Source organism: Neodiprion lecontei, chromosome 3, assembly GCF_021901455.1.
Source record: "Neodiprion lecontei isolate iyNeoLeco1 chromosome 3, iyNeoLeco1.1, whole genome shotgun sequence".
Lineage (NCBI taxonomy): Eukaryota > Metazoa > Arthropoda > Insecta > Hymenoptera > Diprionidae > Neodiprion > Neodiprion lecontei.
In genome coordinates this window covers 2,914,527-2,933,603 of record NC_060262.1, presented here as the reverse complement: position 1 = coordinate 2,933,603, position 19,077 = coordinate 2,914,527, and the positions used below count along the sequence as shown (strand labels likewise).

The following is a 19,077-nucleotide window of genomic DNA, read 5'->3' as shown; positions in this document are numbered from 1 at the left end:
TTCGACATTTTTCTTCAATCATTGTTTCATCGAGTCAGGTCTGCTCTTCGTTGGGAATCGTATTCGAAATTGGGTGAGTAACCATTCACCGTTAATATTGCAACACGTTTGTTCTTGATCGTGGTCAAATTTGTCAATTTTTGTTTTTATTCTTCGTCCAATCTTTTTTTTTTTACCGAAACAAAAAAAAAAAAAAAAAAAAAACACCACAAAAAACGAGGCATCGAAACGAAACTGAAAATCGGTGATACGCTAATCGCCGATACCATGGAAGCGTCGTGCAATCAGCCCGAAAAAAAAAAAAAAAAAAAAAACAACGAAGTAGAAAAGTGATAATGACGCAAAAACGAATGCACGAGGCGGGGGCGGGGGGATGGAAAGGAGGAGCCGGAGGGTTCAAAAATCGGCATCTACGTTTCGCATTTCCAATCCCAGACTCGAACCAAGTTTCTACCCTGTAATTTTAGCCCCCTCATCTCACCCTCTGCCCCTGACGTATCGACCGTACGAAACTTCCACCCTTCAGCAAGGCTTGCGCGGCGCCGGCGCAGCTGACAGGAAAGCTTTCGCCTGACGCCAGTTTGTCGGGGGTCGAACGAACAGCAACGTCGAACCCGGAGCGAGCGGTCCAGGGCTGTAATCTCGTGCCCGTCGAGTTTCAATCGCGATTTCTCCCCCGCGAGTTTTACCAACGAACTCTCTCTTCCTCCGAGCACGACGAACAGTCGCGTTAGTTCGCGTTTCATACACATTGCACGAAACGTACGGTGAAGGAAACTGTTGTTTTTGTTGTTGTTGTTTTGTCGTTATTTTTTTTTTTTTTTTCTTTTTTGGCTCTCTTTTTCTTCATCTTCTCTCTCGCAATTCTATCGTTCTCTTTATTATTCGCGAACCTTTTCTTCGTTCGAGCTTTCGTCGCTTTTCACTTCACGACATTTCTCTTCACACAATCATTCGACGATCGCTTTCAATCGCTGTACAACGCTTGATGCAATCATCGGTTTTCCCCATTTCGAATGTTATATGTGTGTATATATATATATAACCGATCGAGAGTGTGGTCCATGATAATAATACTCGTCGCACGTGGTACCGCATGCGATTGTCGATAATTTGTGCGTGTAATAATTTGTTCAGTGCTCGTTGCGTTTCGTCGAATTCTTCGCACAGTGCGTGACTACGGATTCGATAATTGAAAAGATATAAAAAAAAAAAAGAAAGAAAGAAAGAAAGAAAAAAATAGAGGCTGCGAAGAAGATAACGTTGATCGTGCGATTACTGTGACTGGTTTTTTCTTTTCTTCCTGCTTTCCCTTTGGTTATTTTTATTTTCGTTTTTTCTTTGATCAAGTGAGAAAAAAATCAAAAGACACCGAGCACTAATATCGGTACAGAAGCTAAACGCTACGCGTCACAAGAATAATCAAACACAAGGATAATCAGTTTTCACGTAGATTTTAACAGAGAATAAAATTTACCGTCTTTCAAACGTTTCTCGGTATGAAATAACTGATTCTAACGATGAAAATATACATCTAGGATTAACAAAGCGCCGGAGTGTGATTATATAAATGATAATTGTACTCGCGTTTAATATATTTGTGGAATAATTTTCATGGCAGTGTGGCATCGAGTGATTTTTTTACCTCTTGCGTATGTTAACGCAAGTCTTTAACGCGAAGAGGTGAAGAATTAAACGCTATCCTCTTTTTTATTTAAATAAAAGAATTTACTTCGTCCTCCTTTAACAAAGCATACTTTTCTTCCTGAAGTGTAATTTTCAACGAAGACCGACTAAGTATATTCCGAGCAACGGAAATTGGGTCTTGCGAATTGACCGAAATTTTGAAGATTCGAAGTTACGGCTGGTCGTCAACCAAGGATTCGTATTGACACCTCGTTCCGGATTTAAAGCAGCATGCGGAAAACGAATGAGCGAGAATTTCGCGACATCGGAATCAAGTTGTCAGCGTGTTGTCAGGCTTGTCACGCGTGAACTTGTCTCAAGCGGTTATAACAAGCCCGCAGCTTATTTTCGCGATTCAAAAGGAAGCAGTAGCAGAAGAAGAAGAAGAAGAAGAAGAAGAAGAAGAAGAAGAAGAAGAAGAAGAAGAAGGAGAAGAAAAAGAAAGGCGACGAAGTCGGAACTCTGAAGTTTGAGGCGCGAAATCCTTCCGTCGGAACCGAATCGGATCAACGCCAAGTGGTTAGTAATTTTCTATCGAACGATGGTCGAACCATTTCCAAAAGGATGCAGCGTGAAAGAATAAGAAGAAGATCAAACAGCGGGTATCCAAGGGTCGGCCTCTTCTTCAAGATCCTGAAGGCAGGGGCTTTTTACGTTTACCGTAACCTGACGCACGCGATAAAAAATGAAATAGTGTTCCTGTGACCGATTCGTAAGAAATGCCTGCCGCTGCGACAGAGGAAGTGGTGGATTCGTTGAAACGGCACGTTGTTGGTGAATATAATTGGCGGCGATAAACGTCGATCGGCAAACTGAGAAGCGGAGGAGGAATCGAAACGAGGATTAAGGCGGCGGGGATGCAGCAGCCGTACTTCGGCGTTGCGACGCTGGGCTTTTCATGGCCGTCGAGCTTACGCGCGGATTCAAGGCTGAATCGGTATCAGGGATCCCGCAATTTGCCTTCCAAATCGTTGACTTGATGACGCCAGCTTGAGAATAAGGGGGGAAAAGCTGAAAGCACAAGGCTCAAGCTCAAGCTTGCGACCACCCGGCGGCATGTCGCCGGTGGCGGCTTCCGGTTGTTCTCGTTGACGATTTTCGGAACGGTCAAACCGCGGCAATATGACGAGGAACTGCCGCCGATGCAGCTTCCTATTCGGGATTGTCTACGCTATGATCGTCACGTCGAGTCACGCCGAGTTGAGCTCGCGTATCGTTAGGACAAAGTACGGCGAGCTTTCCGGCGTCATCGTTAACCTCGAACGATACCTCGAAAGCGTCGAGGTCTTCAGGGGAGTTCCTTACGCCTCGCCACCCATCGGATCCCTCCGCTTCATGCCTCCGGTCAGCGGGGCGCTTTGGCAGGGCGTTAAGATCGCCGACAAATTCGGACCCGTTTGTCCCCAGAAGTTACCTGTTTTATCAGAAAAAATACCCAGAGGTCGGCTCGAATATCTCAGGCGGCTTCTTCCCTATCTGAAAAACCAGAGCGAGGACTGTCTCTACCTCAACATTTACGCACCGGTTCAAGGTGAGTTTTCAAGGATGTTTTTGAAACCCCTCTCCTCGTATTGTTTCAAATTCTCGTACAATCCAAGAACCTTCGAATATGGAAATAAATCTTGGAAATGTAGGGAGATCAAAGAAGCATCGATTGTTTTTCGACGTATCGGCCCTTCAGGTGTTTTTTTATTTAAACATCTTTTACAAATTCAGACCGTGAAGATTCAAATTTTTACGATTCACGCATCGCCAATAACATTGAACACTCAAGGGCTTAAGACTAGGGTTATGTTTAAGAATTTTCTCCGTGTATGAAACTGAATTTTATTTAACAATCTTGTGAAGTATGACATCTTATCCGTATTGTGTGAAAATTTGATTGGAAAATTACATACGGTGAAAAATTTACAGTCGTTTTCTTGGGACTTGTTTTTGTCGATGGCGTTTGCGGTACCAGACCTGTCTCCACTGTTTTTATCTGAAGAACAAATGAAAAATTCTTGCACTGGATAGATAAAACTCGTACTTGTAGAAATTTGAAAATTAAATTTTTTCGCGCCACGGCAGTCTCTGGAATTAAACAAGCGATTTTTTTTTATTCAAAATTGTTCAGTACTTGTACTTACAATGAAAAAAACAAAAAAAAAAAAAACTATGACAGCTATCGGAAAAACGGTTCGACAAGTAGTAAATTATTGCGTGAAACATCACTGTACAAAACTACATCCCGATCAGTCCGGTAGTCGCGGAGATATTTCCGGTACCGATTTTAAAAACAATGTTTCGAGAAAGACGCGCTTAAAATTTTTGGTATGAAATAACTAGTTTATTTCAAACTTACACGAAATCGTCGATTCCTGGGCCATATGACGGATCTTCCATTAGATCTTTTTTTTTTCTTTGCCGCGTCAACCTCGTTCTTCCTTCTTTAATGCCCTTTTCGCCGCTCGACCAGTCGATTACAGAACGCTATAACTTTAGCATTACTGCGAATTTCTTTATAAAATTTTCAGGATAGACACTGGAAGGATATTACGTACCGTGCGAATGAGAACCTTTTTGAAAAATCATTTTTTTTTTTCATCCGCTCAGGTATACGTAACCCCTTAACCCACAAAGGAAGATTCTGTTTATGCTCCAACCTTTCAAACGGTAAAATTTATGTAAAATGGAAAAAAGTTTAGAATTTACCGAGAAGATTGATCGTAGCAATTGCCAAATTTAGACCAAGGGTTTGAGGTTGCATTTTTCGAACTTGAGGTGGAAAAAAATCAAACAATAAAATATTACGTGTCGACTGTAAGCTTCGGAAGTATCGTTAAAAATACTCATGGTTTGATTTCTCCGTATTCCGAAGTACCTACACGTTTATATTTGGATCGTTTAAAAATTAAAAAGAATCCGTACACTGATCGAGTATCTCGTGTTATTTTCTATGCCACGTTGTATCGGGGATAAGAATCGAGTGACTCTGAGTGGAATTGATTGACGTACAATATATACCGACGTAGCTTTTGGAATAAAAAAAAAATTATCAAGGTTGAAGTGAGCCTGTAATGGGGTTACAGACAGGATCTCCGGAAGGCTGAAGAAGAGTGTCTCGACTATACCTCGTACCTTGTGTCGTATCCTTTCCTTTTTCCTCTTCACCCTTCCTCTTTTTGCTTTCCTTTCATTCTTGGTTTCTTTCTTTTTTTTTCGTTTTTTTTTTTTTTTTATCTTCTCCGTTTCTTACCACCACTCCGCGATTTTTCTTCCGCTTCTCATTCTTTCCCCGCGGCTCCTTGAAACAGCTCTACGAGAATTTTTTACCCTGTTACGGAGTCCCTGGGATAAAAATAAGCCAAAGTTGAATCATCCGCGAATTTTCATACAATTTTTTATACCTCACTGCCGATGCTGATGATGCAGGTTAATCTCGTCCTAATTTTAGCAAGATGTTGTTTCGTATTTCGCGACTCTTTGTGCGTTGAAGAAGATGAAAAGAAAGAAGAAAAAAGAAAAGAAAAGAAAATTGCAAGTTACCTTTGATTTCTCTTTTCTATCAACGATCGATTTCTTTATTTATGGAAAATGAATTTTGATTGATTTCTTGATTGATTTTATGACTTTGCTAATCGAACACGTTTCACGCACGTGTGATATGAAAAACGATAAAGTGATGGTACGCATTGAAAAATTGTCGAGAAAGAACAAACAAACAAGCAATGAGGTAAAAAATGGAACAGCCTAATTTCGAGACGATAATTTCTCGGCGTGTCCTTTCGGCGAGGGGCCATAATTCGTTTCGCGGCGAGTGGAGGAACGTCGGTGAACAAAGAATATCTATATGTCAGGGAGAGACCGTTAATTTGCCGATTTGAATAGGAAGTGTTATTTTATAGCCAGGTGTCCGCTCTCCCATAAATTCCGTAACGCGAGCCCGGGGAATGCATTTACCCTTCTTGAACGGTCTAATCCACGCCCAGCCAGCCTCGCTGCAACCCGGAAGCAGAACTTACATTCTTCGTCATACGATAACAAGAATCATCGCGCTCCCTCAACGTCGAACTATTTTTTATTGTTTATTTTTTTACGCTAACTGTGAATCGTCATTTGACTATCGATGATTTTTTATTTTTTATTTTTTTTTTGGTTCGTTCGGTATCTTCAAATCGAAATTACTTTTCACAGAGAATAATGAAAAAGCTTGCAGGTGATGACTTTTTCGAAATCCGTCCTCGTCCCGTTATAAATTACCGATGTATGCAATATCGAAGCAATTTACTCACGGCGGTGTTTTAATTAATTACACACGATAATATACGCAGATATTATACGGCGGTATTTTTCTCGCTGAAATTTTCACCGGCAATATCTCGGCCGAATCGTTTATAACTTAGCAACGCGTAACCAGGTATCCAATTACGGACGGATCGCGTTATATTATAACGGAGTGTGTGTACCCTGATTATTATTAATAATGTGATAATAATTGCTTCACGCCCGATAATATTGCCCGCATTTCTGAACCACGTGTAGGAGCGGCTGTGTATCAGCTTCCGGCTCGTGAAACCCGCATCCTTGATCACCGAAATTACCCCACCTCGGCGGGATTCCTGCCCTGTTATATTACAAAGTGTACCAATATACTGCACGGAGCTCGACGAGTATCCACGTCAGGTGTACAACATCGGCGGGAAATTCCTCGAGGACTTTGATCTTCGAAGATGGGCAGATCACTCAAAAGTTCGACATTAGTTTCAAGACACGGTCCGATGCACCTCCGCCACTCGAAATCGACAATCGATCGCTTATTGTTAGATACCCGAAATTCATCTCCCAATATCCGATCAAAATCCATACCGCCGTACGTTTCACAATTTTTTGCTATTTTTATTCGACCGAAAATCAGTCATTGATTATTTTCATTTTTTACCACAATCGAAAAATATTGTTCCAGGTAGAAAATGAATATTAGTTTTCTAGTTGTTAGCGGAAAGTCTAGTATCCGTTATTATTCTTTCTCGTTACGATCGCTGTTACTTGATTTTCTTTCAACCGTTGCGAAAATTTAACGCTGGTGCAAGAATAAATTGACGTTGAAGCCTCGTTTAACTAAAAAACTAGAGTAAACCTCAGGAACTGATTTTGCGTTGCAACAACCAAGAAAGTGTCGACGATAGCGCAAAATGTTTACGCGTAGCTCGTTTTTCCTAATTCCAACAATATTCAAACAGTTTTTGTTCAACGATACCTGTTTCTCTCAATTTTTCTAGTTACTGTAACAAATGAAATTTTTCTCAGTGTAGAATCGAAGAGTATCGCGAATTCTCGAAATAATTTTTCATCCTTAAGGTGACGAATAGATCTTATATCCACCTGATTTGGCAACTGAGGATCAAAATTTCAAACCCTCGAATTGATTTACATCGATACATGAAAATCAACACAGAAGTTAAACCGATATCGCAAAGTTCTTGGGGGTTAAATTAATTGCAAAAAAGTACAGGTCGGAGTGTTGTATTAAAATTTCCGCCGTCGCGTAATATCGTCGAAGAGATTTGATACGTTGAGAATAATTACTCGATATCGTTAACAAAATTCAAATAACAGGAATGAAAGATTTCGCGAGTATAAAACGAGAGTCAGGAGCGATATTTCTGAGCCGGGCCCCGTTTTCTTTCCCCGTGGGGTTGACGCCTAACCGAGTCGTTGAGGCGCACCTGTAAATTAAGGGTTTGCCCTTCCATCTCGTTAATAAAACCGTATAACCCAGCAGCCCCATTCGGTATTTGCACACGATATTTATCCACGCTACTACTCGATATCTCGGCACTCGCTCACCGTTCCTCGAGCTCCTCACCGGCGTTAATTAAGATTCACGTAACCCCGGCCGAGAAGCAGACTCGCGCTGGAGGATCGAATAAGGAGAGACCGCCGGGACTTGGAAAGGAGGTCACGTGACACTGGCGGGAAAATTTAGTGTTGGGAGGGGGAGAAACGAGGCGAATTATCAAGTGGCCCGAAAGACCTTTTCGTTGTTTGCGAAAATAGGAATTTCTTGAGCGAATATTTTTATACTCGCATTACGCCATCGCCAGCGATGGCTGATGGAAGGATTCGTCCGGCTTTCGGTTACATCGACGACGTAGAAAAATTTTGCAGGCTTACAAATGAATTACGTGTTCATATTTTTTCACAGAATATTTTTGTCTGCAGGAAAATTGTTCGAAAGAATATTTTCTACCGGAAAATTGTTATACGGAATATTTTTTTTACAGAGTGTTTTTCCACAGATTATGTTTGGCCGAAAAATGTTCCGCAGAAAAATATTCTATAAAACAATTTTACTTTAGAATAAATTACGCAAAATTATTTCTGATGCGACTTTCGAATTTTTTTTTCTGTAGGAAAATGTTGCGTAGAAAAATATTTTTCCAGAACATATTCTGTAGAATATATGTTCCGTATAATTGATTTCTGTACAATTGATCCTTCTCTTCAAAATTTAGAAGGTGAGCATAATAAAACAAATTGGTCAAGTCTTAACTTTCGTCGATCCAATGTAGTATCTGATATCCTAAGTAGAATGATGATAATTTTGTCAATCTTCCGCAAGGTAACCTAACCAATTTCAACGGTTGATAAGAACTCTGCATCTGACAAAATTTTCGATTTTATTTCTTTTGTAACATAATAGAGGAGCCCAAAAACTAAGCGAAACGTATTATTTTTTTCTTATCTGCCATTAAACACTTTGTGGGGGTGAAACCACCCTCCGAAGTAAAGCACGCCAAGGGGTGATTCTGCACTTTCACCCGTTCTTATTTTTTAACCATTCCAAGAAATGAACAATGTAATTTTCTCAATGGAAAAAAAAAATAAATAAATAAATAAAAAACTACCAAATCGCCCATTGACGCGGCTTATTTCGGGGGTTGGTTTCACCCCGTTTCAAATGTTTAACGACAGATGAGAGAAGAAAAAAAAAAAAAAAATGGTGTGACTTAGTTTTTAGTCTACCGTAACATGTTACAAAAGATATGAAATCGAAGATATCGATCCGGAATATCTTCCTTGCGAGAGGATAAATTCCCCATTCCTAAGTCCGAGAAGTCCAGTTGAGATCCTTGATTCCCGTTAGCGGAATCGTGCCCCTTTATCGCATCTACCTGAACGATACCTTCGCCTCGGGCGTGATACTCGTCGAAAGCTCAAGGCTCGGTCGAACCGGCGTGCGAACCGTCCTTATAACCCGAACAATTTGCTTTCCGGTCCGAACTAAGTCCTCGGAAATAACCGTGTCGGCTGCCGCCTCTCCACGACCTCCGAGCTCTCGAATCACGACTCCGAATGTCTCCTAGGCTGGCACTTATCACCGATAGTCGCGCAGCCCCTTTTCAACCCTCGAGCGAGCCACGCGCCACTCAAACCTGCATGAATATTCCCGAGGCCGTCATTCGAGCTTCATCCGTTTCGAGAAGCTCACGCGCGTCACGCGTCAAAGTTACTTACTCGCTTCCGTTATCGTTATCTTTGTCTCTTGATTGCTTCGGAACGTTGCTTGTCAACGCTTGATCTCTCCTAGACGGGATTTTCCCTCCCGTTGTCTACGAAGACGCGATATTGTATATTGATATTCGGTAAGCCTGGAAACAGCTTAAAGCGCCTGTCGATCTCTCTCCCGTTATAATCAATGGAATCGTCATTGTTGTACTGTAATCGCATTACGGGGCTTAGGGAACCTCGAGAGGCGTAAAGGAAGCTTTTTTTCAAACATAGTTTCCGAAGTTCGACGACGTTCATCGTGCCCGATGCTGCACGTTATTGTTAATAAATTATTGATCGGTAAAGCTGGATGACTTTTTTTTTTCTTAATTTGGATAAAGCTGACAAGCGGACGATTCGAATTGAAAAAGAGCGAAAAAAAAAAAAATCAAGCGTCTATCGTTGTTCGTAACTTCGGAAATAATGTTTGGAGAAAAAGGCCTGTTTTACGGCTCTCAATGACGTACGCTTAAACGTGAGATTTTGAAAAACGAGGCGTTCACTTTTTAATACGAAAACGAGTCAATTGTTATTCGGTCGAGGCCGTGAAACCATTATAAAAATTTTCATCCGGCCGTACGTACCTTTTTCTTCATCGTTCACAAGCGATGTGAGAAAAATTGCCACGAGGAAAGAACGCATTTTTTTGCCGCAATCTTACTTCGTTCTATAGATTCGAGTATAACGCGGCAGGTGAGAAAACAAACAAAAAGTAATTGGGAAACGAAGAAGACTCTCGTCGTATCACGTACGAAACTCGAGGTTGGATTCTGCGTGCAAATTTTCACGCCGTTTCACCGCGCCCGGTGACTTTCCCTGAGGGTTGGGGGTGAGCTGACGCCGATTACACGCACCGACGTATTTCTCCCGGGGAAAGAAATGGGAAATAAGAGGATCGAGGGTAGGAAAAACCGGGGATCGAAGCCGCAGGTATTATTATAACGATCGGGGAACACGATAAAACTGGGGACGGGTAGGGACGGAAGTTCTTTGAAATATTAACCGGGGACAATGAGGTTTTTAGTGAGGAAGGAAAGAAGAGAAAAAAATTCATGCATATTCGTATGTATGTTATATGTATACATGTATATTGGGCCTGGGAAAGAAAGGGAAGCGAAGGAACACGGAGGGGGCGGGGGGTGAAAACGAAACTTCGCCTCGATCCCGTCTAATGATTACAGAGCTGCTCCGAGTTGCGTGCAGTCGTCCGCTGGCACTCGAAACGGCCGCTGCTCAGGTTCCGTTTCATTTTATCACCCTGTACATGTGTGTGTGTGTACGAGTATATTTATGTATACATGTATATATGTACAAATCCGCCGATCGCCGGCTGAAGATTGTTTCACAATTATGGAAAAACATGGTTCGAGTCTTCCGGTGATCGCGGTTTGGGTATCGCGTAAAGCCCGCAAGCTCGATATCCTCAAAGACTCGCGATATCATCTTAAACCGCGCCCATTTCATTCTCACGGTTTTTTTCGTCAATCCCATCAATCGTCGCCGTTGGTTCGCCGCAGGGTAAAAAGAAAACTTTTTAACACAAGATTCAGATCCAGATTCAGATTTGAATTTATACTATTTTATGGTCAAAGTTAAAATCTACGCGCGTTGTCGATCCTTGCGATTATCGTGATTTATCAGTTGTATAACAAGTACGAAAGCTTCGGTACATCTGGAATATTAATGGTGTAAAAAATTAAAGAGCTTGCGGCTGATGTAAATCATGTCGGATTGTATTGGAAGGATAGATTTTCAGGCATTGAGAAAAAAGCGTCAGAAATTTCAACTCGAACAATTCTGTAAGTTTCATATTATTTAATCGTTAATTTGACATCTGAGTTGATTTTAATTTTTTTTTTTTTTTTATCTAACCCTTCTGTCTCCTTTTTTTCTTGTTACATCGTTCCTCCAAAGTATTCCTTATTCGTCGAACCACAGTTGGTAAAACTATTAAAATATATGCTTATCTAGATATTTCGTTCTAATAAATAACGAATGGTAATTCGACTCTCCGGATATCGGACGATGACAATCAATACTCGCAACTTTTATACCATTGAGGCGGGTTCTCACGCAAATATCAAAACTGCGGACTGAACTTTTTCGCCGAACTATAATAAACGAGGGACCGAGGCGTGTCTGGCGCGTTCGGCAAATCTGCAAGTTCCAACCCTCCGATTGTCACGCATTACGAGAGCTTTTTTTGTGCGTCTGCTCTTGCTTTCGCCAACTATGAACAGAAGTCCGACATCTGTTACGCGCCAAACCCTCCCCTTCGATATTTCGGAATGGTAATCACGCGTGTGACTGACTGTTGAATATCGAACGCTGGAGAAATTACTGTTTTAATCAAGCGAGAAACTCCCTCCCCCTCTCATATGACGCATTGCGAGCTTTTTTGCTGTCGGGGAATTATTTTCTCGCTGCTTCAGTACTTTTCGTATGAAACAAATTTTGTTTTTTTTTTTTTTACTTTCATCATCAAACGCTAGCTCTCGATGAAGTTTCGGCAATATACGGATTCAGTCAAAACAATACAAAAATTCCCGTCGCTAAGCGTAACAGAGAACTGTATCGCGAGAGAATTTATCTGTCGAGTTGTAGAAGTTGAAAAAAAAAAAAAAAACTTCACTCGCTTCTACATTCCATTAAAAAATTTTTCATTTTATCTAGACGAAGGGGAGAAAAAAACAAGGAATTTACTAATGCAAAAACGAGTTTAATCTTATGCTCACTTTGTCTTACCGAGAGGCAATTTACTTACGACCGTGAAAATTTGTTCATCATACGTTTAGGGTATACAGCTTGTAGGATCTAATTTTGCGAAACGGGTACGGCCTTCAAAAGTGGATGGTTGTTTTTTTTTTTTTGTCTCTTTTAACCGTGCGAATTCGCCGGAGTTCCAGAGAAGAACTTGATACAAATTAAATGTTTTTTTTTTTCATCCGCACGCCGTGTATGTTTTGCGTACGCAGTACGTGTGTTTTACACATAGAAAAAAAAAGAGGTCGAGTCGTATAAATACGGAAATTCTTGCGGCGAGGGAAACAAAGCAGAAGAAGGAGAGAAACGGCTGAGTATCACGTCTGTGAATTTTGGGTAACCGCAAAATGTTTGGCACGTAGCAACATTAACGGGATTTCCTAGAAGCTCAGCCTCGTTTTATCTCCGAATTGTCCTACCTACCGTTTTTACGATTCCACAATCCGTGCCCAAACCCTGCAGCAATCCTCTGCCTCTCTAGTGCCAACCCACATTCATTACACTCCTCCGGATTGTTATCGAAGCCAAGTGGCACTGGACGTAGGTGTAGAAATTGTTGCGGGTCAAAGGTCAGGGATGGCGAAATTCTGATCATCATTTTGCGAATATGTACTCAAAACATCAAAGTTGTCGAAACTTCGTATCATCGAAATTCAAAATGATTGTAATTATTGGACGTTTTTGTGATACGTTGTCTTGTGTTTTTACCAATTTTTGGGTCGGTCATTTTCATCGTTTGGAAATTTATCCCTTCAGCGATTTGAGAGTATAGACACTTTTTTATTATTCGCAATCTCTTCGCTGTTTGAAATTTTTGCCGTCAAATTGACCCGACGGTTGATCCGACCGTTTGAGATTTTGACCCTTCAGATCGTGCGGAGTTTCAACGTCCAAAGTTTCGAACATTCAATTCGATGCGACTTGACCTAAGCGTTTGCCTGACCATTCAGAGTCCCGAACCTCACGGGAAAAAATTACGTTTATATAGGATTTGAAAAGGCCTTCAAATTACGAGAAAAATGTGGCCTGAACTTCCGTCGACCATAATTCGGTGTCAATCTAGCTATATTCGATGCAAGTCCAACGCTACGTAAAAATTGTTCAGCAGCAGTCGACAACCGCCAATTTGTATCAACTTTAACGCCGCAATGGTTTACGGTATAGAATAAAAAAAAAGATACGAAATCCGAGTTACGCGAGAAGTCTCGACTATTCGAAGCTACTCGAGCCAGTGCAGCGCTAGGTTGTAATCGAATCTGTGCAGGTGATAATTACAAGGACACGGGAGTTCCGTGATTACGCTGAAAGGCGCAAGTGATCTCAGAAGCGTCGGCAAGCCACCGACCGTCGGCTTAGGGCGAAGGGCCGTCGGCTGGAGGTCAAGTTACGGGTGACCAGACGCCGAGGTAAGTTGGGTGGGACGTGGATGCTGACCTCCTTAATTGGAGACGAGTCGGGAGACGCGAGTCCCTCGTAACGTCTTTGGACGCTGGCTGAGGCACTTACCGATTCTTTTGAAGAGAGGGCGAAACAAAGGCCTCCAACCCTCGCGGCACTCAATCCGCCTCCTCCCCCTCCCCGCCCTTTCATCTCCGGCTCCGTTAATCTTTACACTTGAGATCCGAGGCTCTAGTGTAATTATCATTAATTAGACTACGGGTAAAGGCGAATTCTCGATCGTTTCACCCTAGACCCAAGCCTCCCGGGTAATAAACTCGCCTTCTTTATCAGACCCGAAAGATCGCACGAGCGGCGATCAGAAATTCCAATTTCAGGGTCCGGTATGATCCTTACCGTCGCTTCCCTAGTCCGAGATAAATTCGCCATATTCTTGGGCATTTTTGGGGGTGAAATTGAACCCGAAATTCTCCCCCTCTCTCTCTCTTCCTTGCTTATCGGGAGATGGATAATAACTTGCCGACGGGTTCAACGGCGCCGAGATATTGGGTCCACTCTATCGTGGTCAAGATTGGTAACGCTCTCTAATTCTCCAGGTCGTATCCTTTCCTCGAGACGCCAGAGAGAAAGCGGCGAAAGCGCTACTCGAGTTTCTCCACCACGCGAACTCTTCGGACCAAGTATCAATCACTCACCCTTCACTCCTCCACTCCTCCACTCGGAGAATCCCGATATTCTCGATTCTCCGCCGATCCTCGTCCCCGTCGGAATCTTTCGACAACCGATATCTGATTCAAGATGATCAGATAATTTAGCTATTCGATGTATTGGAAAACCTTCGAGGAAGGACCACGCGGACAAAGGGTTTCCACTAATCACTCCTCTGCAATCCTCGCTATTACGAACTCATTGGAACCATCTCAAAGGCATTTGCCAAATCATTTTCTTGTAACGAGGAAGAGCTCCTGTGTACTACTTGAAAAGTGCCAGGAATGGTGAAATTTGGTCAATCGGTGAAGAAAATTACCATCACTCAGACTGCGATACTTTTTACCAACTAAACATTGTACCGTTTATATCGACTACGCGTCATCGTTTTTTTGGTCGGAAACAATGACCTGTGTTGGCGATACTAAAGGCGACGTTGAGCGATTCATTACAACGTCATGACGAACCTTGATGGGTTGCGATACTGTCCTGCAGAAATAAGAAATCTTGCATTTTTTAACGGAGTGTTCGTTTCATTAAAACGCAGCAGATGAAAATCCATTCCGTGCAAGCTTATTCTCAACGTATGGACATTGATCTAAGTGCATCTCCTTGTCCTCGATTCGATTTAAGCGATCAAAGGTACAAGACGTGTGACAATGTGAGAGGAATATCTTGTGGGCGTTTCCTTGTTCGAAATAGAGAAGGACAATGGATAAGAAGGCACGGTCTTGTAGTCGTGAATAAAAAAATTGAAAAAATTCAGGGCCCCTTTCAAAACTCGAGCGAGAGTCGGAGTCGTTTAAGAAATGAGCTTGACAGTGCTGGAAATTTGATAGTGTAGAAAACACTGGCGGCAGTCTTTCTCGGCGGCGCGTTTACACAGGGGTAAGAATAAGGTGAAGGAGTGAAAACGCTAAGTGAAAGAAGCTCGACGGCTTTCTTTTACTGCGGAAAGGAAAACTCATTGCGAAATCCTAGCGACTGCCGTGATTCGGTGGGCAGGTATTGTAATTTAAGCACGATATTCAACTGTGTTATTAAATCCCTTTTTGTCGACGATCTCGAGCGAGTCGTTGAACGTGGAAGAGAAGAGGATGAAGAAGACGAAGAAGATGAGGACGAAAAAAAGTATGAAAAAAAACCGAAGGTAAGAAGAGTTCCTACGAGTTTCGAGGGCGGAAGGTGTCGCGTAAAAAATAAAACGCACCCCCAGGAAGAACGGAATGAATGCGGTCTTACCTTACACCGCCTGCGGGAAGTCTCGACCGGCGGAAACTGGAAGAAGAGGAGAACGCTAACGCGGCTCTGGTTATGGTCCTGCAGTTCCACTTTTAATCCGGCAAAAACTTTTTAAATTATGCTTAACTACCAAAAATTACACCTTCGTACTTGCCCGAGCTCTTACTTATACCTCGCTTCGCCTTACTTTACCCCCTTCCTTCCCTCGTTCCATACCCATCCCCATCCCGAGGCGATAAACGTGCGATATTACGTAGATAAAAAATCCGGCAATTAAAACGAACCAACTCCGACTCTTCGGGTGGCACTTTATACAACCGAGTACTTATCAAACTCCCCAGCTCTCTCCACTCTATCGAGACTCATTGACTTCTCAGAGTATTGTTAAGGGGTGGAAGATGTGTATTGGAGAACCGAACGACCCGGGTATAAAATTTACTCGAAATACTCCAGGCATCCGATCGATTAACGCGGACCGTCACTTGGTAACCAGATAACTCCATCCTAGTTCCTTTTTTTCATATTCTCACTTCTTTCAGACTCTTCTGAGGTTGGAAAGGTCATTTTTGAATTTCGAACGGCTCGCCCCCCGAAAATCGGATACAGTATGATGGAGTGAAATCCGAAAAGTCATTTGATTTCGATAAAACTCGGTACTCGGGGATGTTCTAGGTTGCTGACTTTTGGGGTTCTGGTCCACCATATTGAATCTGCCACTTTGAATTATCAAATTTTGAGTTCAGATTCGTAATCAATGACTCAGGATACCCACCTTTAACAAATTTCATCTAAATTTGTTGGGGAGATCCGATGTGTCCCTGAAAAGGTTTAATGGATTCCACCTTCTTTGGAGCACGGCTTAGAGTTGAGATAAAAATCTGAAAAAATTCTGGAATTATTTTTGAATTGGATGAAACCTATTGCACGGTGTTTTCAACGTCAGAAGTTGTATTCCTTGTTTGTTGGAAGTAAACCTGAGGGCGGTTTTCACCCGTTTAACGACCGAGTTGGCACGTGAAAAAAAAACACATGTCCGGTGTTCACCGATGTACCAAGTATATCGCAGATTGAGGACAATCACCGAAGTAAACCTCGAGTACCTTCGTTGTGAGTGGCGCTTGACCTTGTCCTGGGAAACGTGAGCGCGTGAAGCCTCACGTGCGATGAAGTCAGGGTGTGTTACAGCTGGTGGATTTCCTCGGCACCGCGATACTTGGAGTTCCGTTCGGTCTGTGGAGTGCGAGGCGTGGCTGCCGGGTCTGAAGCCCGTTTTCGAAGTCTCAAACTCTGCCGTTAAGGGGGTGGTGGGGGGAGAACCACGGCCGGTGCTTCTAGCCAGTAAAACGCAAACTACGGTTGCCAGATGACGAATTACGCATTCCGTCGGGCCACACGTACCGCCAGAATGGCTCGGGGCGTTTCGGGTCCCTTTAGAGCGACAATGCGCGGGCCGGCAAACCGGAACGGAAGCAATTCCGCAAGCGGAGGCTAACCGCTTGGAGATGATGGACACGCGGACGCTGCCCGTATCCCGAGGGATGTGGACCGACCGGACGACAGCCTTGCCGCCGATGGGAGTCCCGATATTGCACGCTTTTCGGTACCTTCCTAACCTCGTTATTACTCAGGGAAGTTCAACCGCTCCGACCCGAGAGGGAAAGGGAGCCAGGCCACCGCTAAAAGGTGCAGCAGTAAAAGAAACCTCGTTTCCGCAACGCTACCGTCTGGCCCATTCCCTCCGTTACGACGGCTTTCGGGTTTCGCCGGACACGTCGGCCCGCCCTTCGAGGAACCCCCCGAAGCCTGACTGGGCTTGATAAGAATCAGAGCTTTTCCTATGATTAATTCAGAAGGCGGTGGAGAAGCCGCGAGTTTTGGCTTATTAATGAACGCTGAAAAAGGTTCTCTTCAACGTTTCAGAATCGTCAAGCTACGTAGAACGCTGTTCGATCGATATTGATCAACGTGAAGGAAAGTATATGCGGCACGTTCTTTTTTATTTTGTAATCCTTCTAAATCCAATCAGGCTGTTACAGAGATTCTTGACAACGATCTTCAAGATTTGAAATCGTTGATCGTTTCACAATAACGAGACAATACGCTGTGGGAATGGGTGAAAATTGTTATTTTCACGAAATTTAAACAGATAACCGGAATTGTAGAATGTGCAAAATTGCAAATTCTGCCTATATTGGCACGAGGTATACAATATTCTTCAAGTTTCTAAATGCCTTAAGCTTTTTCCGAGATGCTGAAGAGCGTTTGCAACATATTCGAATGATATCCACGTATTCCAGAATCGAAAGAAACTGTTTGGTGGTCAATGAGTACTGCCGCAATTTTTAAAGCTTAGCAAAAAACATTGAAAAATGTAACTCCTTTAGAATTTTATTTGCATTAGATGTTGATAAGCAGATTTCATCGTCTGGAATTGTCACTTTCATTTCCAAGTCTGAAAGAAAAATGGACTGTAAGATTTCGTGATGTTGACTAATCGCGTGAACGCAAGCTCGCCGTTTCAAAGTGCAAAGTGCCCGAAGTTAATTTTGTGAGTTCTTGAAAAACGTCCCTAAGCTTTTTAAAACGGTCGATGCATCCTGTCAAATAGAAGAAAAATTGACCCCGCGACCTTTTCCAGTCAGTCTGGTTAATCGAAACTGTAAGCAAGCCGATTCTTCTCGGCAATTCGAAAGTGGGGCTTTGCAAATTTCAGTCACATTCGATTTACAACCGTGAAGTATTAATTCCGATCGAAAATTTTGCCGCTTGATGGTCGGCCGGTGGATAACCGTAAAAAGGCCGCGACAAAGGCGCTTCGCAATGGCTTGCTGAAGCAAATCGGAAATCTTTTGTGCCCTCGTACCCTGCGGCGTTCTTTCCCCCGTCCCCTGATTCTTTTTTTCTTTCTTTTCTTTTTTTTTTTTTTCTTATTTTCCTTCTTTTTTCTTCCAACTTTCTTTTATTCCTTCCTTCGTTCTTCTGGGTGATTTTCATTCTTTTCCATCCTCTCTTTTTCCGCCCAACCTCCGTCCTTATCCTCCCCTGTTCATTTCTCAAACCCGCGACGATCAATGAGGAAGCGAGGGGCTTCGGATTAACTTTCATCTTTCAATATCTGAATGCTGATCAACGTCGCGAGACGAGCAGACGTTCAGACCGGGAAAGTGTCAAATTTTCGAACCAATTGATCGGGAGCCTCACTCGATTAACGAGTCAAACCGGCGGGACGGTAATTCGATCAGCGTTTCAACGGGGGCGGATTTCAGATCCCAGATATTCGATTATGTGGCCGCCAGGATGGGACGCCGTAACAGATGGACCGAGATTTCACCCCCCGATCTTCTCGCATCTTCATGCATCATTCATCCGCTCGATCTTATTCCTTCCCTGATATTCATTTCGCCGTTTCTAATTCGCGACTTTACGTGTCACGAGCGATCTTTAAATCGGCCACGACCCGATAGATCAGCTCGATCGGAGGCGCGGATTGCTCCGCACATTACGGGGTGGATTAAAGCTCCTCTTCTTTTTATTCTTTGTATTCTCACTCCCTTCTGGCCCATTTCGAACCTCCGGTTAAACTCGCTCGGAATTCACGGTTCGCCGATGGTGCCTCTTACTCTCCTTCTATATCTCGTTACCCGCCATCCATTCCGTTCGTCAACCTTAAGCCCGGTTTTCAATGTGCAATTGAACGAACTCGAGGCCTTTATACCCGCGATTCAGACCCAGACACTTCGTCGTTTG

General features: G+C 42.9%; 1 protein-coding gene across 1 annotated transcript in view; it reads left to right on the top strand.

Moving 5' to 3' along the window:
* Positions 1-869: 869 nt before the first annotated feature.
* LOC107225923 (neuroligin-4, Y-linked) overlaps positions 870-19,077 on the top strand; it is a 228,124-nt gene continuing 209,916 nt past the window's right edge. Inside the window, exon 1 of the mRNA XM_046734046.1 lies at positions 870-3,217. Within this exon, the coding sequence (XP_046590002.1) occupies positions 2,809-3,217 (409 nt within the window). The 5' untranslated portion in view covers positions 870-2,808. The remainder of the gene's footprint in view (positions 3,218-19,077) is intronic.